This window comes from Hylaeus anthracinus, unplaced genomic scaffold, assembly GCF_026225885.1.
Source record: "Hylaeus anthracinus isolate JK02 unplaced genomic scaffold, UHH_iyHylAnth1.0_haploid 0, whole genome shotgun sequence".
NCBI classification, from domain to species: domain Eukaryota; kingdom Metazoa; phylum Arthropoda; class Insecta; order Hymenoptera; family Colletidae; genus Hylaeus; species Hylaeus anthracinus.
In genome coordinates this window covers 8,149,669-8,165,622 of record NW_026533254.1, presented here as the reverse complement: position 1 = coordinate 8,165,622, position 15,954 = coordinate 8,149,669, and the positions used below count along the sequence as shown (strand labels likewise).

At 36.9% G+C, this 15,954-nt stretch overlaps 3 protein-coding genes across 4 annotated transcripts in view; 2 read left to right on the top strand and 1 right to left on the bottom strand.

Moving 5' to 3' along the window:
- LOC128887938 (tubulin polymerization-promoting protein homolog) overlaps positions 1-1,873 on the bottom strand; it is a 12,991-nt gene extending 11,118 nt beyond the window's left edge. Inside the window, exon 1 of one of the 2 annotated variants that reach the window (XM_054144460.1) lies at positions 1,714-1,873. The gene's annotated coding sequence lies outside the window, so the exon portion shown is untranslated. Of the gene's footprint in view, positions 1-1,662; positions 1,683-1,713 lie in introns of those variants that run through there. The other variant, XM_054144476.1, reaches the window with a different exon arrangement.
- A 2,199-nt stretch (positions 1,874-4,072) lies between these two features.
- On the top strand, positions 4,073-6,848 carry LOC128887825 (tRNA (guanine(26)-N(2))-dimethyltransferase). Its single transcript, XM_054144198.1, has one exon. The coding sequence runs from the start codon at positions 5,058-5,060 to the stop codon at positions 6,612-6,614; it is 1,557 nt and encodes a 518-aa protein (XP_054000173.1). The 5' UTR covers positions 4,073-5,057; the 3' UTR covers positions 6,615-6,848.
- An 890-nt stretch (positions 6,849-7,738) lies between these two features.
- LOC128891622 (aldo-keto reductase family 1 member B7-like) lies at positions 7,739-12,429 on the top strand. The gene is made up of 12 exons (XM_054151258.1): positions 7,739-7,921; positions 8,156-8,323; positions 8,394-8,510; positions 8,793-9,200; positions 9,409-9,557; positions 10,215-10,287; positions 10,760-10,927; positions 11,005-11,121; positions 11,213-11,407; positions 11,506-11,703; positions 11,870-12,018; positions 12,105-12,429. The coding sequence occupies exons 1-12, from the start codon at positions 7,847-7,849 to the stop codon at positions 12,139-12,141; spliced, it is 1,854 nt and encodes a 617-aa protein (XP_054007233.1). The 5' UTR covers positions 7,739-7,846; the 3' UTR covers positions 12,142-12,429.
- Positions 12,430-15,954: the final 3,525 nt, after the last annotated feature.

Sequence of the window (15,954 nt, the reverse complement as noted above, 5' to 3'; positions counted from 1 at the left end):
TTGCGAATATTTATGGAACTGACTGCAATCTATGTCGTTGTCTAATTGCACTGCTTATCGGTTAAGTGCCTGTAAATTCTGAAATAATTCATTAAACGTTCATCTGATCTATGTTGCTGCCTAATTGTATTACTTCTCATTGTCAGTTAAGTTTCATCACCATGAGGATGAAACGAGTCGAAGCTTTCATTCCATTAGCAATGTTTGATTTTCATTATTGATCGCGTCTGAAGTAGAGATTTCTCGTAGCCAAACATTTCTTCTCGTACATTTCTAGTGCGTCATATATCCTCTTCATCAATTCCCTCTAGCGTCTTGTGCTAGTTGAATACTATTTCTCCGCGTCATATCGTCATCGATCCACTAACTAATTGCGTCGTGGCGTCATTTCATCAATGATTTTTTTTAATATTCAACCAAACACACGTATGTATTACGAACGCGACCAGCAAACGCGATAACACCGACCTGCTGCGCCTTAAACAAGATTCTCAGGGAGGCGTTTTCGCGTGCGACTGTATCGTTATATTTGATAACAAACGGCGCCGTTTCGCTTTATCTCCAACCAGTGAATGCCCGTTCGAGGAAGATTCTATTCGCGGACCAGCCTCTCCAGAGTAGCTAATAAACCGCGACAGTCGTTATCTCGGTTTCTGTCTAGTTTTATTCAGGCATTACGTCAACGGTGTTACGATGTAGTTCGAAATAGCTGAGTTTCGTCACGTCCAGTAAACAGGCCTGTGCTGGTCAATGAAAATCGCCTGATTATTAATAATACAAATCGTCGACGTGGAACAGTTCGTCGAAGAAACGAAGTCATAGTGACGAGGTGTGAGGAGCGAGTGATTAAATAATTTGCAAAGTATCGTAGTATCGCGACCCCCTTACCCAAAAACAAGGAGATCTAATGCAGACTTAACTCAAGAGCAACGAGTCAAACAAGAACACGAAGCGTAGAGTGCGAGATTGTTCGCGTAGGAAAAGGGGTCGACTATGAATACTTAGATCGTGGGTTCGAATCTCCGTGGCCTTGTCTTATATGTAAATTTTTAAATCGTCTTATATGTAGATTTTTAAAATGTCTATAGTCGAGACTTAATTCATAGCTTGATTAATTCGAAGCTTAACTAATTCGTAACTCAACCAGCTCGAAACTTAACTAATTCCAAGCTTAACTAACAATAAGTCGAAGCTTAACTGATTCGAAGCATAATTAATTCGGAGCATAAATCATTCGAAGCTTAACTAATTCGTAACTCAACTAACACGAAACTTAACTAATTCCAAGATTAACTAACAATAAGTCGAAGCTCAACTGATTCGAAGCACAATTAATTCGGAGCTTAATTAATTCGAAGCTAAATAATAACAAGTACTGATCTCAAAATCCCTAAACAGTGATCATTAGACCGCGGATCTTTATGCAATTATAGGAAATTTGAATATGCAAGAACCTACAAAATGCAAACAATCTGCAAGAATATCAAAAAGATTGAAAGTAAAGTTCATGTTATAATATTTGCAGAATAAAATAAATTCCTATTTAGGTTCAATTTTTGTAGGCACGTTCGCCAAGATTTTATTTTGCATAAAGATCTGCAGTCTTAGTGATCATTATAATGAATATCGAGCTCATCAGCTAAAACCACAAATTTACTATACCCTCGTTCGAGGTTCTCCCGTTGCCAAATGAAAGTTTATCTAAAAAGTCACCTTTGAACTGATTCGTCGCACTGTCTCCGTTGTCCTGGTTGGTTTCCCACTCGCACCGTATCGATTCGCGCAACTCGTTGCACGGGACGCAACGTTTAACGTGTTTCGAACGTGCTCATCACCGCGGTCCCAGCCTGGATGAGACTGAGAACGAAACTGAACCACCACCACCTACCTACCGTCGTCCCCCACCTTCGCTAACAACACCTTCAGCTATGTTCTAGCTATCACCTACTTTCTTCTCCCACGCGCGGAAAATCATTATTTTTCTCGTTCGTTTTCAATCCTCCGTTCCGTAGATTTTATTTCTTTTTTCTTTTCATTTTACTAAGAACTTATCTTCGAAATTCTCAGACTCCCCGATACTCGCTCGACACGCAAGCAGAAATCGCAGTTTTATCTGCGACTTGATTACTGATATCAGGTCTTCAATTTTTAGCGTGGAAGCTTTTCCTGCGAATGTACAGTGCGTTGCGTTTAAAGTGGTACATTAGAACATGCACGTTTAGTAAAAATTGGGTGAAAAGGGGGTCAGAGGCGTTTTATTTTTTAAAAAGCTGCAGGATACGTTTTCGCGTAAAAGCACACGCGGAATCGACTTCCTAAAACATCCTTGACCTCGTTCTCGGGAGTTTGGGATGGGTCTAAGTCGACGCTTCTACGTTCAAGTAGTATGACTCGACAGTGTGTCGTACGAGTCAAGTGGTTACCTTCGCTAGCTACTTGGATTACATTGAACTCGAAAGTGAAACTCGAATATCAATATTTGATCTCGTAATAATGGATCGTTAACTTATATGTCTGTATCGTTTCCTTTGTAAGTATACCTTCCAATGAAATCCCTCAATAAAGTGTGTTCACATTTAACAGAGGAGAGTCTGGTCCAGCTGATGTATTTTTCTAATGCATATAATTTCCAGATATAATTAATTTTTGTTATTGTAACTTTTTTTACATATAAAAAGATGTTCAAAGAAGAAAATTTGACAGTGTAGATTTAATTTGAATGTATACATATACAGGGTGTACCAAAACTCGGGGAGGAGCCGGAAATGGGGGGTAGCTGAAACGATTCTGAACAACAATTTCCTTTGCAAAAATGTCGAATGGGGCTTCGTTAAGGAGATATTAAGCGAAAACCCCGACCAATCAGAGCGCGCGTAGACCGTTGGAGCGGCCGCGGTAGCGAAGGCTACGCGCTGGTGGCCGCGCTTGCACGCGGACAAATGACTCGACGTGCATCGAAGCATCGACCTAGCGCAACTTACATATAAGTTGATTTTCTTCCTCTAATTAAATGCTCCACGATTAAAATCTCGCCTCAGGCGATAGCGAGATCTTAAAATAAATATTACACATTGATCGTATCCATAGTTACTTAATAAATTATAAATGTCAGAAGCAATTGTTCTCAACACGCTAATTGCCATGTCACCCATATAAAGGCGACAGAGATTTTCATTAAGAAATTAAAAAATTAATTCTAAAGATCAGGTGTTCAAGAGAACAAGTCTGGATAGGATTCGTGAATTTTTATCGGGTCGTAAAACTAAATATGAACACAAATTGTATTGTTTGATATAGATTATATAGTTTCTAATTGTATCAGAATAAAATTCTGGTTTCAAAAGTATTTTTACGAATATGCATAGCACTGAAAGTATTAATTATCGCTCAAATTATTCAAATTAAAGTTTTTTCGCGCGCTTTCCTAAGAATAATCCAATAGCCATCTAGCGGTGAATAGGTGGAACTAAAATTCCGACCTCCGTACAGCGCACCACCGGGAAACGCCCAAGCTTGTCCTCAAATAATTCCTCTTATTACTGCTAGATGGCGCCATTTATATGGTTTTTTACCGACATGCCGATATATTAACCATAAGCAACCTGTAAATTGCGCCATCTAGCAGTAAGAAAAGAACTAATTCAGGACAAGCTTGGATGTTTTCCTAGTGGTACGCTGTACGAAGGTCGGAATTTTAGTTCCACCTATTCACCGCGAGATGGCTATTAAGTTGCACGAACAATATTTGAACATTTGTTTAGATTTTTTTATATTATAAAATCTAGTAATTTAAAATAATACGAGCAGGCGTTAATACACAAATGTTTAATTAATATTTCACTTAAGTTACTTTACATATTTTTATCATGCAACTGTAGTTTTCATACGTAAATAGTAACTTGTCTAAGTTTAATAAGATACTTTTCCTTACTTAATATTACATATAATCTTATTACCAGAGTTACATATTGTAATAAGCTTCTTGCTACGTGAAATTTGCAAAGAGCTACATTATCAATCAACTCGCGTTTTATACCAAAAGGCTTGTTGCATGATGCATACAAGTATCGCTTGTTGCTCAATAATGCGACCACTGCGACGCAACAGGAAATATGGGTGTAATTAATCGACAAACACTTGTTGATTCTTGTTTCCAAATATATTTACAATTTTTCGAGATTTTGAACATAATATCTTCTGATGTTGACTCTCAACCTTTGGCTTATAGATTATCATTTGTTTACTGAGAAGATAAAAACTGTGTGAGCAACATTGGAAATTTTAAGTCCTACTTTTTGGGGAGCAGTTTCTATCTCTTATTAATACATCGTACATAGAATCGTCTAGTAATTCACCACTATTTACATATATAAATACTATTTGGATAAATTACATAAGTCATTCTTATTACAGCCCTATCGCAGTCACATACTTTTTTCATCCTACACCTGTGAACAACGATGTCGATACAATAAATATATTTTAAATGTATTCTTACTTATATTACTTTGTTTTATGCCCTCATATACATACCTTAAATAAATTATTTATTTATCAAATAAGCTATGTATTAGACGCCTGCAAATGCCAACTAGTGTTACCATCTATTGGTTTAATGCAAAACTGCCGTATACAAGAATCAAGTTATTAACAAATGTATAATTCATAGCAAATTGTTTCGATATTTAAGATGCATAATGCATACATTCAATTGCATCATCAAAATATTATAATTTAAAGTTTACTTGTCACTTTAAAATCGAACACATCTGCTGATGCGGCGCTCTTCATTTACCGACGTACCCCACGTTCATTATTTTGTACGATTAACATTTGTAAACATTTATTACTTGTACACGCTTATACAGAGAATATACGATTATTACTAAAGATTTGTTAGTTATAAATCTGTCATAAAACAATATGGGTGAATGAGATGCGTTTAAATATTCCTGCAAGGGACACATATCGTGACACGTAATATCCTTAACCAAGAATGTTCATGTATAAACAACATTTTTAAACATATCTTCCATTCGATTGTAATTTTGTTTAATATGGATGACGAGCAATGCGCAAAAAGACCAAAATTGGAAAACGCAACGAGTATAAAGGAAGGTGAAACTGAAATTGTGGTAACCAACACAAATGTGTTCTACAATCCAGTTCAAGAATTTAACAGAGACCTCAGTACTGCGGTGTTAACGGTTTACGCGAAAGCCAGAAGCACAGAAGTTTCAAAGAAAGGTATACAGCGAGGTAACATAACTGTTCTAGAGGCTTTGTCAGCAACTGGTTTACGTAGTATACGCTATGCCAAAGAAGTACAAGGCATAAAGCAAATTGTGGCCAACGATATCTCTGCGAAGGCAGTGGAGAGCATCAAAAAGAATGTACAATATAATAAAGTAGAAAATCTTGTAACACCAAGTCACGAGGACGCGACACTGCTGATGTATCAGAGCAGAAAAGAATGTTTCGATGTCATAGATTTGGATCCGTATGGTTGTCCAACGATATTCTTGGATGGAGCTGTCCAATGTGTGTCGGATGGTGGACTACTTATGGTTACAGCAACAGACATGGCTGTATTGGCTGGGAATTCTCCTGAAACTTGTTACCTAAAATATGGAGCTGTTTCCTTGAAATCTAAAGCTTGTCATGAAATAGCATTAAGGATTTTGTTACAGAATATTGCTTCCCATGCAGCTCGTTATGGAAGATACATAGTACCGATACTTTCTATAAGCGCAGATTTTTATATCAGGGTATTTGTTAAAATATTCTCCAGCCAAATTAAATGCAAGGACAATGCTACCAAAGTAGGAATGATATATCGGTGTACAGGTTGTGAAAGTATTAATACTCAACCGTTCTGTTACAAAAAGTCTTCTGGACCTTACAAAGTATCGCAATCGCCGTGCGTGGACCAACTATGTAATATCTGTCAACACAAACAACATACTGGAGGACCTATATGGTTGGGAACCTTGCATGATCAACAATTTGTCTCTGAACTTTTATGTAATTTACATAACATGAGGTTGGGAACCTTGAAGAGGATAGAGGGAGTCCTAAACGTTATTCACGAGGAGTTAGATGTACCACTGTACTATACTCTGGATCGTTTAATGTCTACAGTCAGGTGTCACACGCCGTCGATGTTAATGTTTAGGTCTGCATTGTTGAATGCAGGATACAGTGTATCCTATTCACATGCAAATAAAATATCTATAAAAACAGACGCGCCAAATGAAGTTATTTGGGACATTGTACGCACATGGGAAAAAGATCATCCCGTAAAACGGGACAAGTTGCAAAACAACAGTCCTGCAGCAAATATATTAAATACACCAATAAGTACAAAAATTTCGTTTGATATACATCCTCTAGCTAATCCTGCTTCCAGGCAGAAACACTTGACTCGGTTTCAACACAATCCAACCATCAACTGGGGACCTGGTACACGTGCAAAAACAATAATCGATTTAGAAACCAGTGTGAAAGATTCGAAGAAAATAAAAAATCAGAATAAGAATTTTAAAAGAGAAAAACATCAACTGAAAGAAAGTAATGAAGATATGAAGCATGTTTTAAATTCTGAGTCTCCGTGAGTAAAAAATAGAAATTTTTATGTTTAACAAGTGAAGGATGAATTGAACAAAGGTGAAGCGTTTGTACACATATAATTAACGACAATATTTGTAAGAAATGCAGATGCATTGAATCTTCTTCATTTGCCAATTTTTGAACTCCAATTTGTACATGTAACATACATACACACACACATTTTCTGTAATGTTTATATAATTGTAAATATGAATATATATTCATAATTTGAAACTGTATTTTACTTCTTTTTAAATCGACTCAGATCGAATGTACCTATATATTTATCGCAATTTGAACGTGACGGCGAGATTTTTTTTTTAAATTAAAAAGAAAAGCTGATACGGTCTTAGTCACGATAAAAGTGCGAGCTCAATAATATCTCGACTATAACTCAAATACCATACACGTCAGAAATTACGTGTTTTTAGACGAGTAGTTACGTAATCAAACTGTGTAATGAAAAATTTTCATGTTGACGAGAGGAATTATATCTACGGAAGTTTGACATCGGCAATCTTCGGTAGGCGTCGGTTGGATTCAGTTTCTATGTACTTCTGTAGGCTAATCATAAAATACAGGGTGTTCTAAAAATGATGGAAGTCCTTGAAATGGGTGATTAGGAAGGTGATTTGAAACAACTTTTTCCTTAGCAAAAATGTTGTCCGAAGCTTCGTTGAGGAGATATTAACGAAAAACGCTGACCAATCAGAGCGCGCGTATACCGTGGGAGCGTAGGCTACGCGTTAGGCGGCTGCGCTCATACGCTACTGCGGCCGCTCCAACGGTATACTCGCGCTCTGATTGGTCGGGGTTTTCGCTTAATATCTCTTTAACGAAGCCTCGGATAACATTTTCGCTAAGGAAAAAGTTGTTTGAAATCACTTCCTGAACCACCCCTTTCAAGGTGTTACAACATTTTTTGGACACCCTGCGTAAGAGTCCAACACGTTGAACGTTTTAAAAATTCCACGTTCATTGGTGAAGCGTCACCGAATCAAAGGTAACATGCACGTAAAGTCGAATATTTCTGAGCCGAGCTCGCGGAAATAATCGATGTCAATATACTTCCCCCCTTGCCGCTATTATCCCCTCCTCCCCCTGGGCACAAGTGGGAGAATAGTTCTCGCTTGTCTCGCAACTTTATATACCTCTCGTCGTTCAGAGTCGTGTATATGTGTTTAGAAACCGCTAAGCTATTGACCACAAAACGCGCAATAGCGTACAAATTATAACGATGGCTGCGCCGACAATGACTTTAAGTAACGGACAAAAAATACCTATATTAGGACTCGGTACTTGGCAAGGTGGTGTAAGTATACGATAATGTTTCCATTATTATTGCTAATATCTAAAACAATAGCTAATATCTTATCAATACTTTGAAAAGCACTAAACTCCATAAACATCTATTCGATTACTAAATTAAATTTGCAAATATAAATGTATCGTATATCACCGATAACGAATTTTGGATTTCTGAAGTTTAGAAATGTAGAAACCATTTTATCATTTACAACGACCACTTCGTTACAAACTGTTGTAGGACGATCCCAGCGGCGTGGAGCAAGCTGTACGAGACGCCGTAGATGCCGGATACCGACATTTCGATTGCGCTCATATATACGGAAATGAAAAAGCAATCGGCAAAGCTTTGCGCGAGAAAATTAACGAGGGCGTTGTTAAAAGGGAAGACCTATTCATTACAACAAAGGTGCTTACATGCACAAAGAATAAATCGTATTTACGGTCATCCGTATACTAACGATTCCTTTCTTTTACAGCTGTGGAATACGCACCACAAGAAGCACATGGTGGTCCCTATGTGTAAACAGTCTGTTCAAAAATTTGGATTCGATTACGTGGACCTTTATTTGATTCACTGGCCTGTGTCCTATGATGTAAGATAACAGAAACATATGTATGAAAACGACTATGATATGTGCATATTTGCACGGAAGTGGGCAAAATTCGTATCTACATAACAATTCCATATGTTAGTTTCATACGTTTAACAATTTCAAGTTACACGTTAAATAAAAATTTAATTTTAAATTGTAGAATGAAATTATGCTTCATTACGGAATGATCGCTATGCTGTGCTTCTATTCGTTTAAAATTTTATCCATTTCTGATGCGTAACAATTAATCGAAAAAGTGATTTTCACTTACGCGTGTTTTAGGAAAATGCGAAAGGTCTTTGGCCGGTAGACGAAAAGGGAAATCCCCTACACGGACAGGACGACTACATAGACACGTGGCGCGGTATGGAGGAATGCGTGAAATTAGGTCTAACGAAAAGCATCGGTCTCAGCAACTTCAATTCTCAGCAAATCGACCGTATCTTATCCATCGCCGAGATCAAGCCAGTCATGAACCAAGTGGAATGCCATCCTAACTTGAATCAGAAGAAACTGCGAGAATTCTGCGCCAAACGTGGCATTGCTATCACGGCATACAGCCCACTTGGTTCGCCCTTACGCCCTTGGATGAGGCCTAATGATCCGAAAGTTACATTGGAAGCACCGGAAATCGTCACACTGTCTAAGAAATACGGCAAATCACCTGCCCAAATTGTTTTACGATATCTGGTAAATCAGGAAAACATTTTATTAGATTTTCCAAAACAATTGCGAACAGCTTGTTTTTTATCCATCAAATAGAAAAAGTAAGGTTGAAGGTTGAGAAAAAAAAATACGATCGCCTTTGTTCTAAGAAATCTAATAAAAAATTCGTCTTCTTTCATTGTTCGAAATATTTAATCGATTTTAAAATCACTTGAATTACTTTTTATTGTAGGTTGAAATTGGCACGATTCCTATCCCAAAATCTAGTTCGAAACAACGTATCAGTGAAAATATCAATATTTTTGACTTCAAGCTGACTTCAGAAGAAATTGCGTCTATAGACAAACTGGATTGCGGATTGCGCGTGTGTCCCGCTTTGGAGTAAGTAACAAATTAAAATAGCAAATCCTCTGTAATGCTTGCCTTAATTATTCATGTACTTTTTATATGAATGTATTTGTTGTTTTTCATTCTAACACAAGCTTTTATGTTTAGGTTCAAGGAGAACAAACATTATCCATTCAATATTGAATTTTAAAGATGCCCTCGGTGACAGTGGCTATAATTTCTTAAGATAAGCTAATTTTAATGCAAAATTCCATATATATTTGTTTACTTATTTGTAACTACTGCATTCCTTAATAAATTATTTAAGATGTTTAGTATAAGTATTCATTAAAAGATCGCAAAATTGGCATCTGTCCCACCCTCACATGCACAAGGCAGAATGTACAATTGCTACTTATTCATACATTCATGTTTATCAATGTAGACGATTTCAGTCTTATACAGCAAACGAAACTTATAACTATGCATTAAAATATTAACAATACCGAGGTTACAAAAGCATTGTGCAATGTTAAAGATTTCTAATCTTGGATGGCCAAATCCGTTCCTACCGTCAGAAACGTTACATAATATTTATCTACGTTGGATACCGCGAAACCGATGTGCCGCGATAGACTTTGAGCAGTCAGTGTCCAGTATAACGTGCGTTTGACGATTCGCAAATTCTAGCAAGTTCAATAGTTAATCGATAATGCCGCAAATTCCCAACCTTACATTTTCCAATGGTCACAAGATGCCAGCCTTCGGTCTTGGTACATATCAGGTAAGAAAACATTCACGTATCTATCTGTAAAACAACTGTTAATTATTAGAATTAGCATTCCCTTCTAACGAAAATAGTCATGGTCGAGTTCATGCTCATCTCGAAGTTGCAACACTACGCACTATGCTATGCCAGATATGGTCACATGACCAGGCGCGGTAATCATTCATAAAAATATTCGAACGCGGGAGTTTGAAAGTACCTTCAGAAAATGATCGGAATTTCTTAGAGAAAATTTAAACCGAAACATTTTTTAATTTGGCACATGCTGAATCCATATTTTATGTAAGTTGCATTATAGTATAGATATCGATGCTTTCTATATATTTTAAATTTTACAAATATATTCTGGACATCGTATTCTATCAGAAAACGAAAAAAAGAAAATTAATTCAATCTGTTGAAGTTTCTAAATGGAAAAGACTCCTTAACAATGAAGTAACAATGTGTAATAGATAACTTTATTTGCCAGTCACGGGCTGGAGAGGTGGAAAAAGCTGTAATGGAGGCGATAAGTATCGGATACCGCCACATTGATACGGCGTATTATTATCAAAATGAACAAGAGATTGGCGCGGCGATTCAAGCAAAAATCAAGGACGGTACCGTGAAGAGAGAAGATCTCTTCATCACAACCAAGGTAATATTATTCATCTCTGACATTGATTTTAAGTAATTCATCCGATTATTAAAAAAAAAAAAAAAAATTTTCTATAGCTTTGGAACAATTTCCATAAAGAATCTAGCGTAGTGCCATCGTGTAAGAAGTCTTTGGAAAATCTTGGTCTAAGTTACGTGGACCTGTACTTGGTTCACTGGCCATTTGCCTTCCAGGTAAGCCTCAGTAATTAACACACTCTGATTAGAATGCATTTACATTCACGCGTGTAAAATGTTGCGTACCACTTGTCAATTATTCATGAAGGAAGGCGACGATTTGTTACCCAAAGATGCGAACGGTGCCCTTCTTATGTCGGATACCGATTACCTCGAAACTTGGAAGGGGATGGAAGAATGCTCACGCTTAGGGTTGGCTCGTAGCATCGGCGTCAGCAATTTCAATGTTGAACAACTCACGCGTTTACTCGGCGCAGCTAAAATTTTGCCTGTGAACAATCAGGTAACTCATTGAAACATGTTCAAAATATTTGTTTTCGATATTTAATACTGAAATATTATAGTAATATTTCAAACGCGATAAAATGTACACATTTATAGTTCGAAGTCAACATAAATCTCAATCAAAAGCCGCTGATAGAATTTTGTACCAAAAACAACATCACAGTGACTGGATATTCACCCTTGGGACAACCAGGTAACAGGGCAGGAATATCGAATAATTTGGATCATCCGAAAATTGTGGAACTTTCGAAAAAGTATAATAAAACGGAGGCACAAATCGCTCTACGCTACGTGGTGAGCACTTATGTCATGCATTTCGTTATTAACGCTATTAAAATGTAAATACATAAATAATTAGTTTAAATAAATGCTTCGATCTCGACGTAGACCTTCTTCACAGTTGAACCTTGTACCTATTGTTAAATACAGAATGTAATTTTCTGTCGTTGAAACGTTTCAGTTACAACAAGGCATCGCGATCATTCCGAAAACCGTAACACCCAGTCGATTGAAAGAAAACATGGATATATTTGATTTTTCCTTGACCCCCGAGGAAGTAAATGCTGTGTCGACGATAGCGACAGGCCAACGAGTTGCACGGTTTGGCGAGTATGTATCGAAATTATTTAAACTACAAATTCATTTTTAATCAGAAGGTAATACTATGTATAGCATAATACTCCTTTTTGTTGCAGCGCCAAAAATCACAAATACTATCCGTTCGAAAAGTAAACGTTTCATAGTAAACGCGTGAAACGGCAGGAAACGGCTCGTCAAATCAACACAAATTAATAGCAAGGCATACCCCCTTTGAACTTACATAATCCCACGCCGTAATTCGGCACTCGTTTGACCCTCGTCTAGTCAATTAGGTTTATTGAACGCCATGGAAAATTTTTGGTGCTCCGTTACGAATGATAGCATACAAAGCAGAAAACGAGTCGGTATAAATTACCCTAAATGTAATAGGTAAATCGATGTTGTATATACTTATACTGAATAAAGAAAATTTTATAAAGAGTAACTGTAGAGGACAGTAAAGTCACCGCCAATAAAGATATAAAACAAGACGGGCTGCTTAAGAAACGTTGCATTGTATCATTTAGCGCTGTATCGTTTTACAAGACAAAACACTTTTGTTCTTTACTCCTTAACGGCGTGGTCGTAGTTGTACCATTGGAAACGCGCATTCGATATTCCAACAAGGTGTTCTCGAAGCTATATACGGAAACTTGTGTTCCAAGAATGTTTTATGACGACGATGATAAATCTTGTTCCGCGGTTAATCGAAACGCGGTAACGGAAATACAATAATTAGCGAAGCGAAGCAAAACTGGTGGTCACTGAAACGCTGTCCACTATTCTGAAGTTATAAATACAGAATATAGTACGGAAGTTTCATTTGTTTTTTATGGTTCTACGAAAACAATTTGTGTAGGACACAGACTCATTCAGTTCTACGAAAACTGACCATGATTTGTTGTCACCGAGAATTCCAGGTCAGTCTTCTTCGAGCGCAATGAATTGGAAAGATGTGGGCGAGGGACCTTTTTCGTGTGATTCGCTCAACAAGCGAAATTGCTTGCTCTATATCCGCTCCCCGCGTATGGATGGAATTTTTTTGCCGCACATAATACAACGCTGTTCCTCGTACTGGTACTTTCTATTGCTCTCGTCCATCCAACATCGTCCCTCGCTACGTCAAATGTGCAACACTTCTTACGTTGTAGAATGGCATGCATCGCCTGATAGTTAATAATTTCATTACTTTATGAAATATGGTATGCATACGTTTGGTATGTCATTTCATATTACCATACATTGGAATAAATTTAAAACATCATTTCCATCCAATTTCCAATCATAAAGTCTAAAGTCTCACAAAGTCTTAATCTCACCTATATAGTAATTGTATTTTTGTAGCGACGTTTACAGATATTGAGGTCTTGTTTACTATTAATTACGAGTTTGTTCTTAAATCATAAGGTCTAAAGTCTCAAAAAGTCTTAATCTCACCTATTATAGCAATTGTATTGTATTTTTTTTAGCGACGTTTACAGATATTAACGTTTTAAAACTATTGCTAACGTTTTAAAACTAATGCTATTAATTACGAGTTTGTTCTGAAATATTTGATCAGCTGTGTGTACCTTTGGGTAGTTGTATAATCTTAACCCTTTGGCCTACAGCTACGAAGATAGCATGTAGGGTTAATCGAGTTATTTTTTACACAGAATACTTCGTTCAAACTTTTAAGTCGTCTACTGCACACGATTAAAATACAATTACTTACTTTCGTTAATGCGATAAGTCACATGCAAATCAGAACTCGAATTTCCCACGTATCGCGTTTAAGCGACAGAAATACAGAAAACGGTATTACGTTTTCAAAACGTTCGCTATCTGCTCTTATAGCATCACGTACTTTAAATATATGTACTGAACGCTCGCTCCAGCAAGCGATTGAGTACATCATAAATCATACCTTCCAAGGATAAACTCCACGAATTACTGTAGCGTTAAATGACCTAGGTATCTCCATTCTGGTATTCTGGAAACGTGGAAGAATGATGATTCAACAACGATCGACCAAGTATTTATGCGGACTTCGGACAATAAACGCGACAATATAACAAATTGGCATCGTAAAAGCTAACAGCTCGACAAATTACCAGAATACCATAATTTGTAATTCTACATAATCGCTTGATTAGTTTTAAAAATTAAACAGTTGTACGAATACTTATTGCTTCAACATTTCTATCGATTAATTGTTTCTTTCTTGCTAATTTCGCAACTTACATAAATAGCTTTTTTAAAACTTCATTAAAGAAAAAAGAAATTTACATTAATTTATAAGTATATAATACTTCCTTCGTGGGATTTCCTTTCGATTTTATAATTATTGTAACCCTTCTAAACATTAAATTAACTAAATTATTAGTTATTCGAAATGGGATCTTTTTCCATTTCTCTATTAGAGCCATTTTTAAAAGTACTCTCCTGGAAATTTGATGTTTTCTAATTCGTACGGAGCAATAAACTAATGTGTTTACGTTACAAACTCTACTGTTAATGGTTCGTCATAAGAATCGTACAAATACTGATTGCTTCTATACTTTTATCCACTTTTCGCATTTTTTTTGTTAATTTCACAAATTATATTAATTAGTAAATGTTGTTTGGACTATATCGATTTTAGAGACTTCTGAGAATATATAAAATATCATTGATAATAAAAAAAGAAGTTAAGAAACTACAATTTCACACAAAAGTTTGTTGGGTAATTGATCGGTGTACGAATACATTCTACACCCACTGTATATTTTAATATCTGCCTCAATCATCTACAGAATCGAATATATTTGAAGAGACACCTTGTATGTATTAACGGAGACCTCTTATGGCATAACACAACGCGGTTTCATCGACTAAACGTAAACAGAAAATATTCGAAGAGCCATTGCACAATAGGCCATGACATTGGTGAACTTGATCAAAACTAACAGTAATCGTCCGTGATCCTCTAAATACCGATATCGACGATCGATTAACCGAACTAGTAAGGCTAAACAATTGTATCACAGTTCTCGAAAAATTGTCGTATCGTCAAACATGGAAAGCTCTCGCGAAATCATTCTTGAGGTAATATCGATAAATTTTAGAGGAAGTACGTCGATTCAGGGCAAGGCGCTCAACTTGATCCTCGCCATAATCAGGTGTATAATTTTGAAAATCGACTATCGACGCTGTTTGGGCGAGTTCGCAACAGTCTTCAACGAGAAAGAGCTGGAGATACTGAAGAACGACTTGGAGAATCTTTTACTTTTCAAAACAATGTTTCTCTGCCGGATGATTACAGAATTCATAGAGGACACCCTGAAGAAGGAAGAAATTCGCGACAGAATATCCACCAGTGTCCATTTGCCGATGTACGGTCCGAATACAGTTATACTTAAGAGGAAAGTGAAGGCCATCGTCAAATTTCTTATCTTCTGCAAAGTGACATCCTGCTTTTACGTCGATGACAATAAGTTAGGCGGCTGGTCGTGTTACAAAAGGAAAATCGACGTTCTATTCAAATCTCCGATTAATCCAAAGACAGTTTTTACGATGTACAATAATAACGTATCCAAGGACGAATGCCTTGAACAATCGAACGACTTATCAAATCAAGAAACAACGCGTCTAAAGTATGTTCGCCCCGTCTTTTCTCTATTGCGGTTGCTTATGCGTTTTTTTTACATTATTGTTTCGTATTCGCCGATACGATAAGCGCCACAAAAGTAGTCCACGAAATCGGCAGTGGCACTTAAATCCGAAAAGAATAAATACAGGGTGTCCCAAAAATGTTGTAACACCTTGAAAGGGGTGGTTCGGGAGGTGATTTGAAACAACTTTTTTCTTAGCGAAAATGTTGTCCGAAGCTTCGTTGAGGAGATATTAACGGAAAACACTGACCAATCAGAGCGCGAGGATGCCGTTGGAGCGCTCGCGGTAGCGAAGACTACGCGCTAAGCGGCCGTGCTCATACGCTACCGCGAG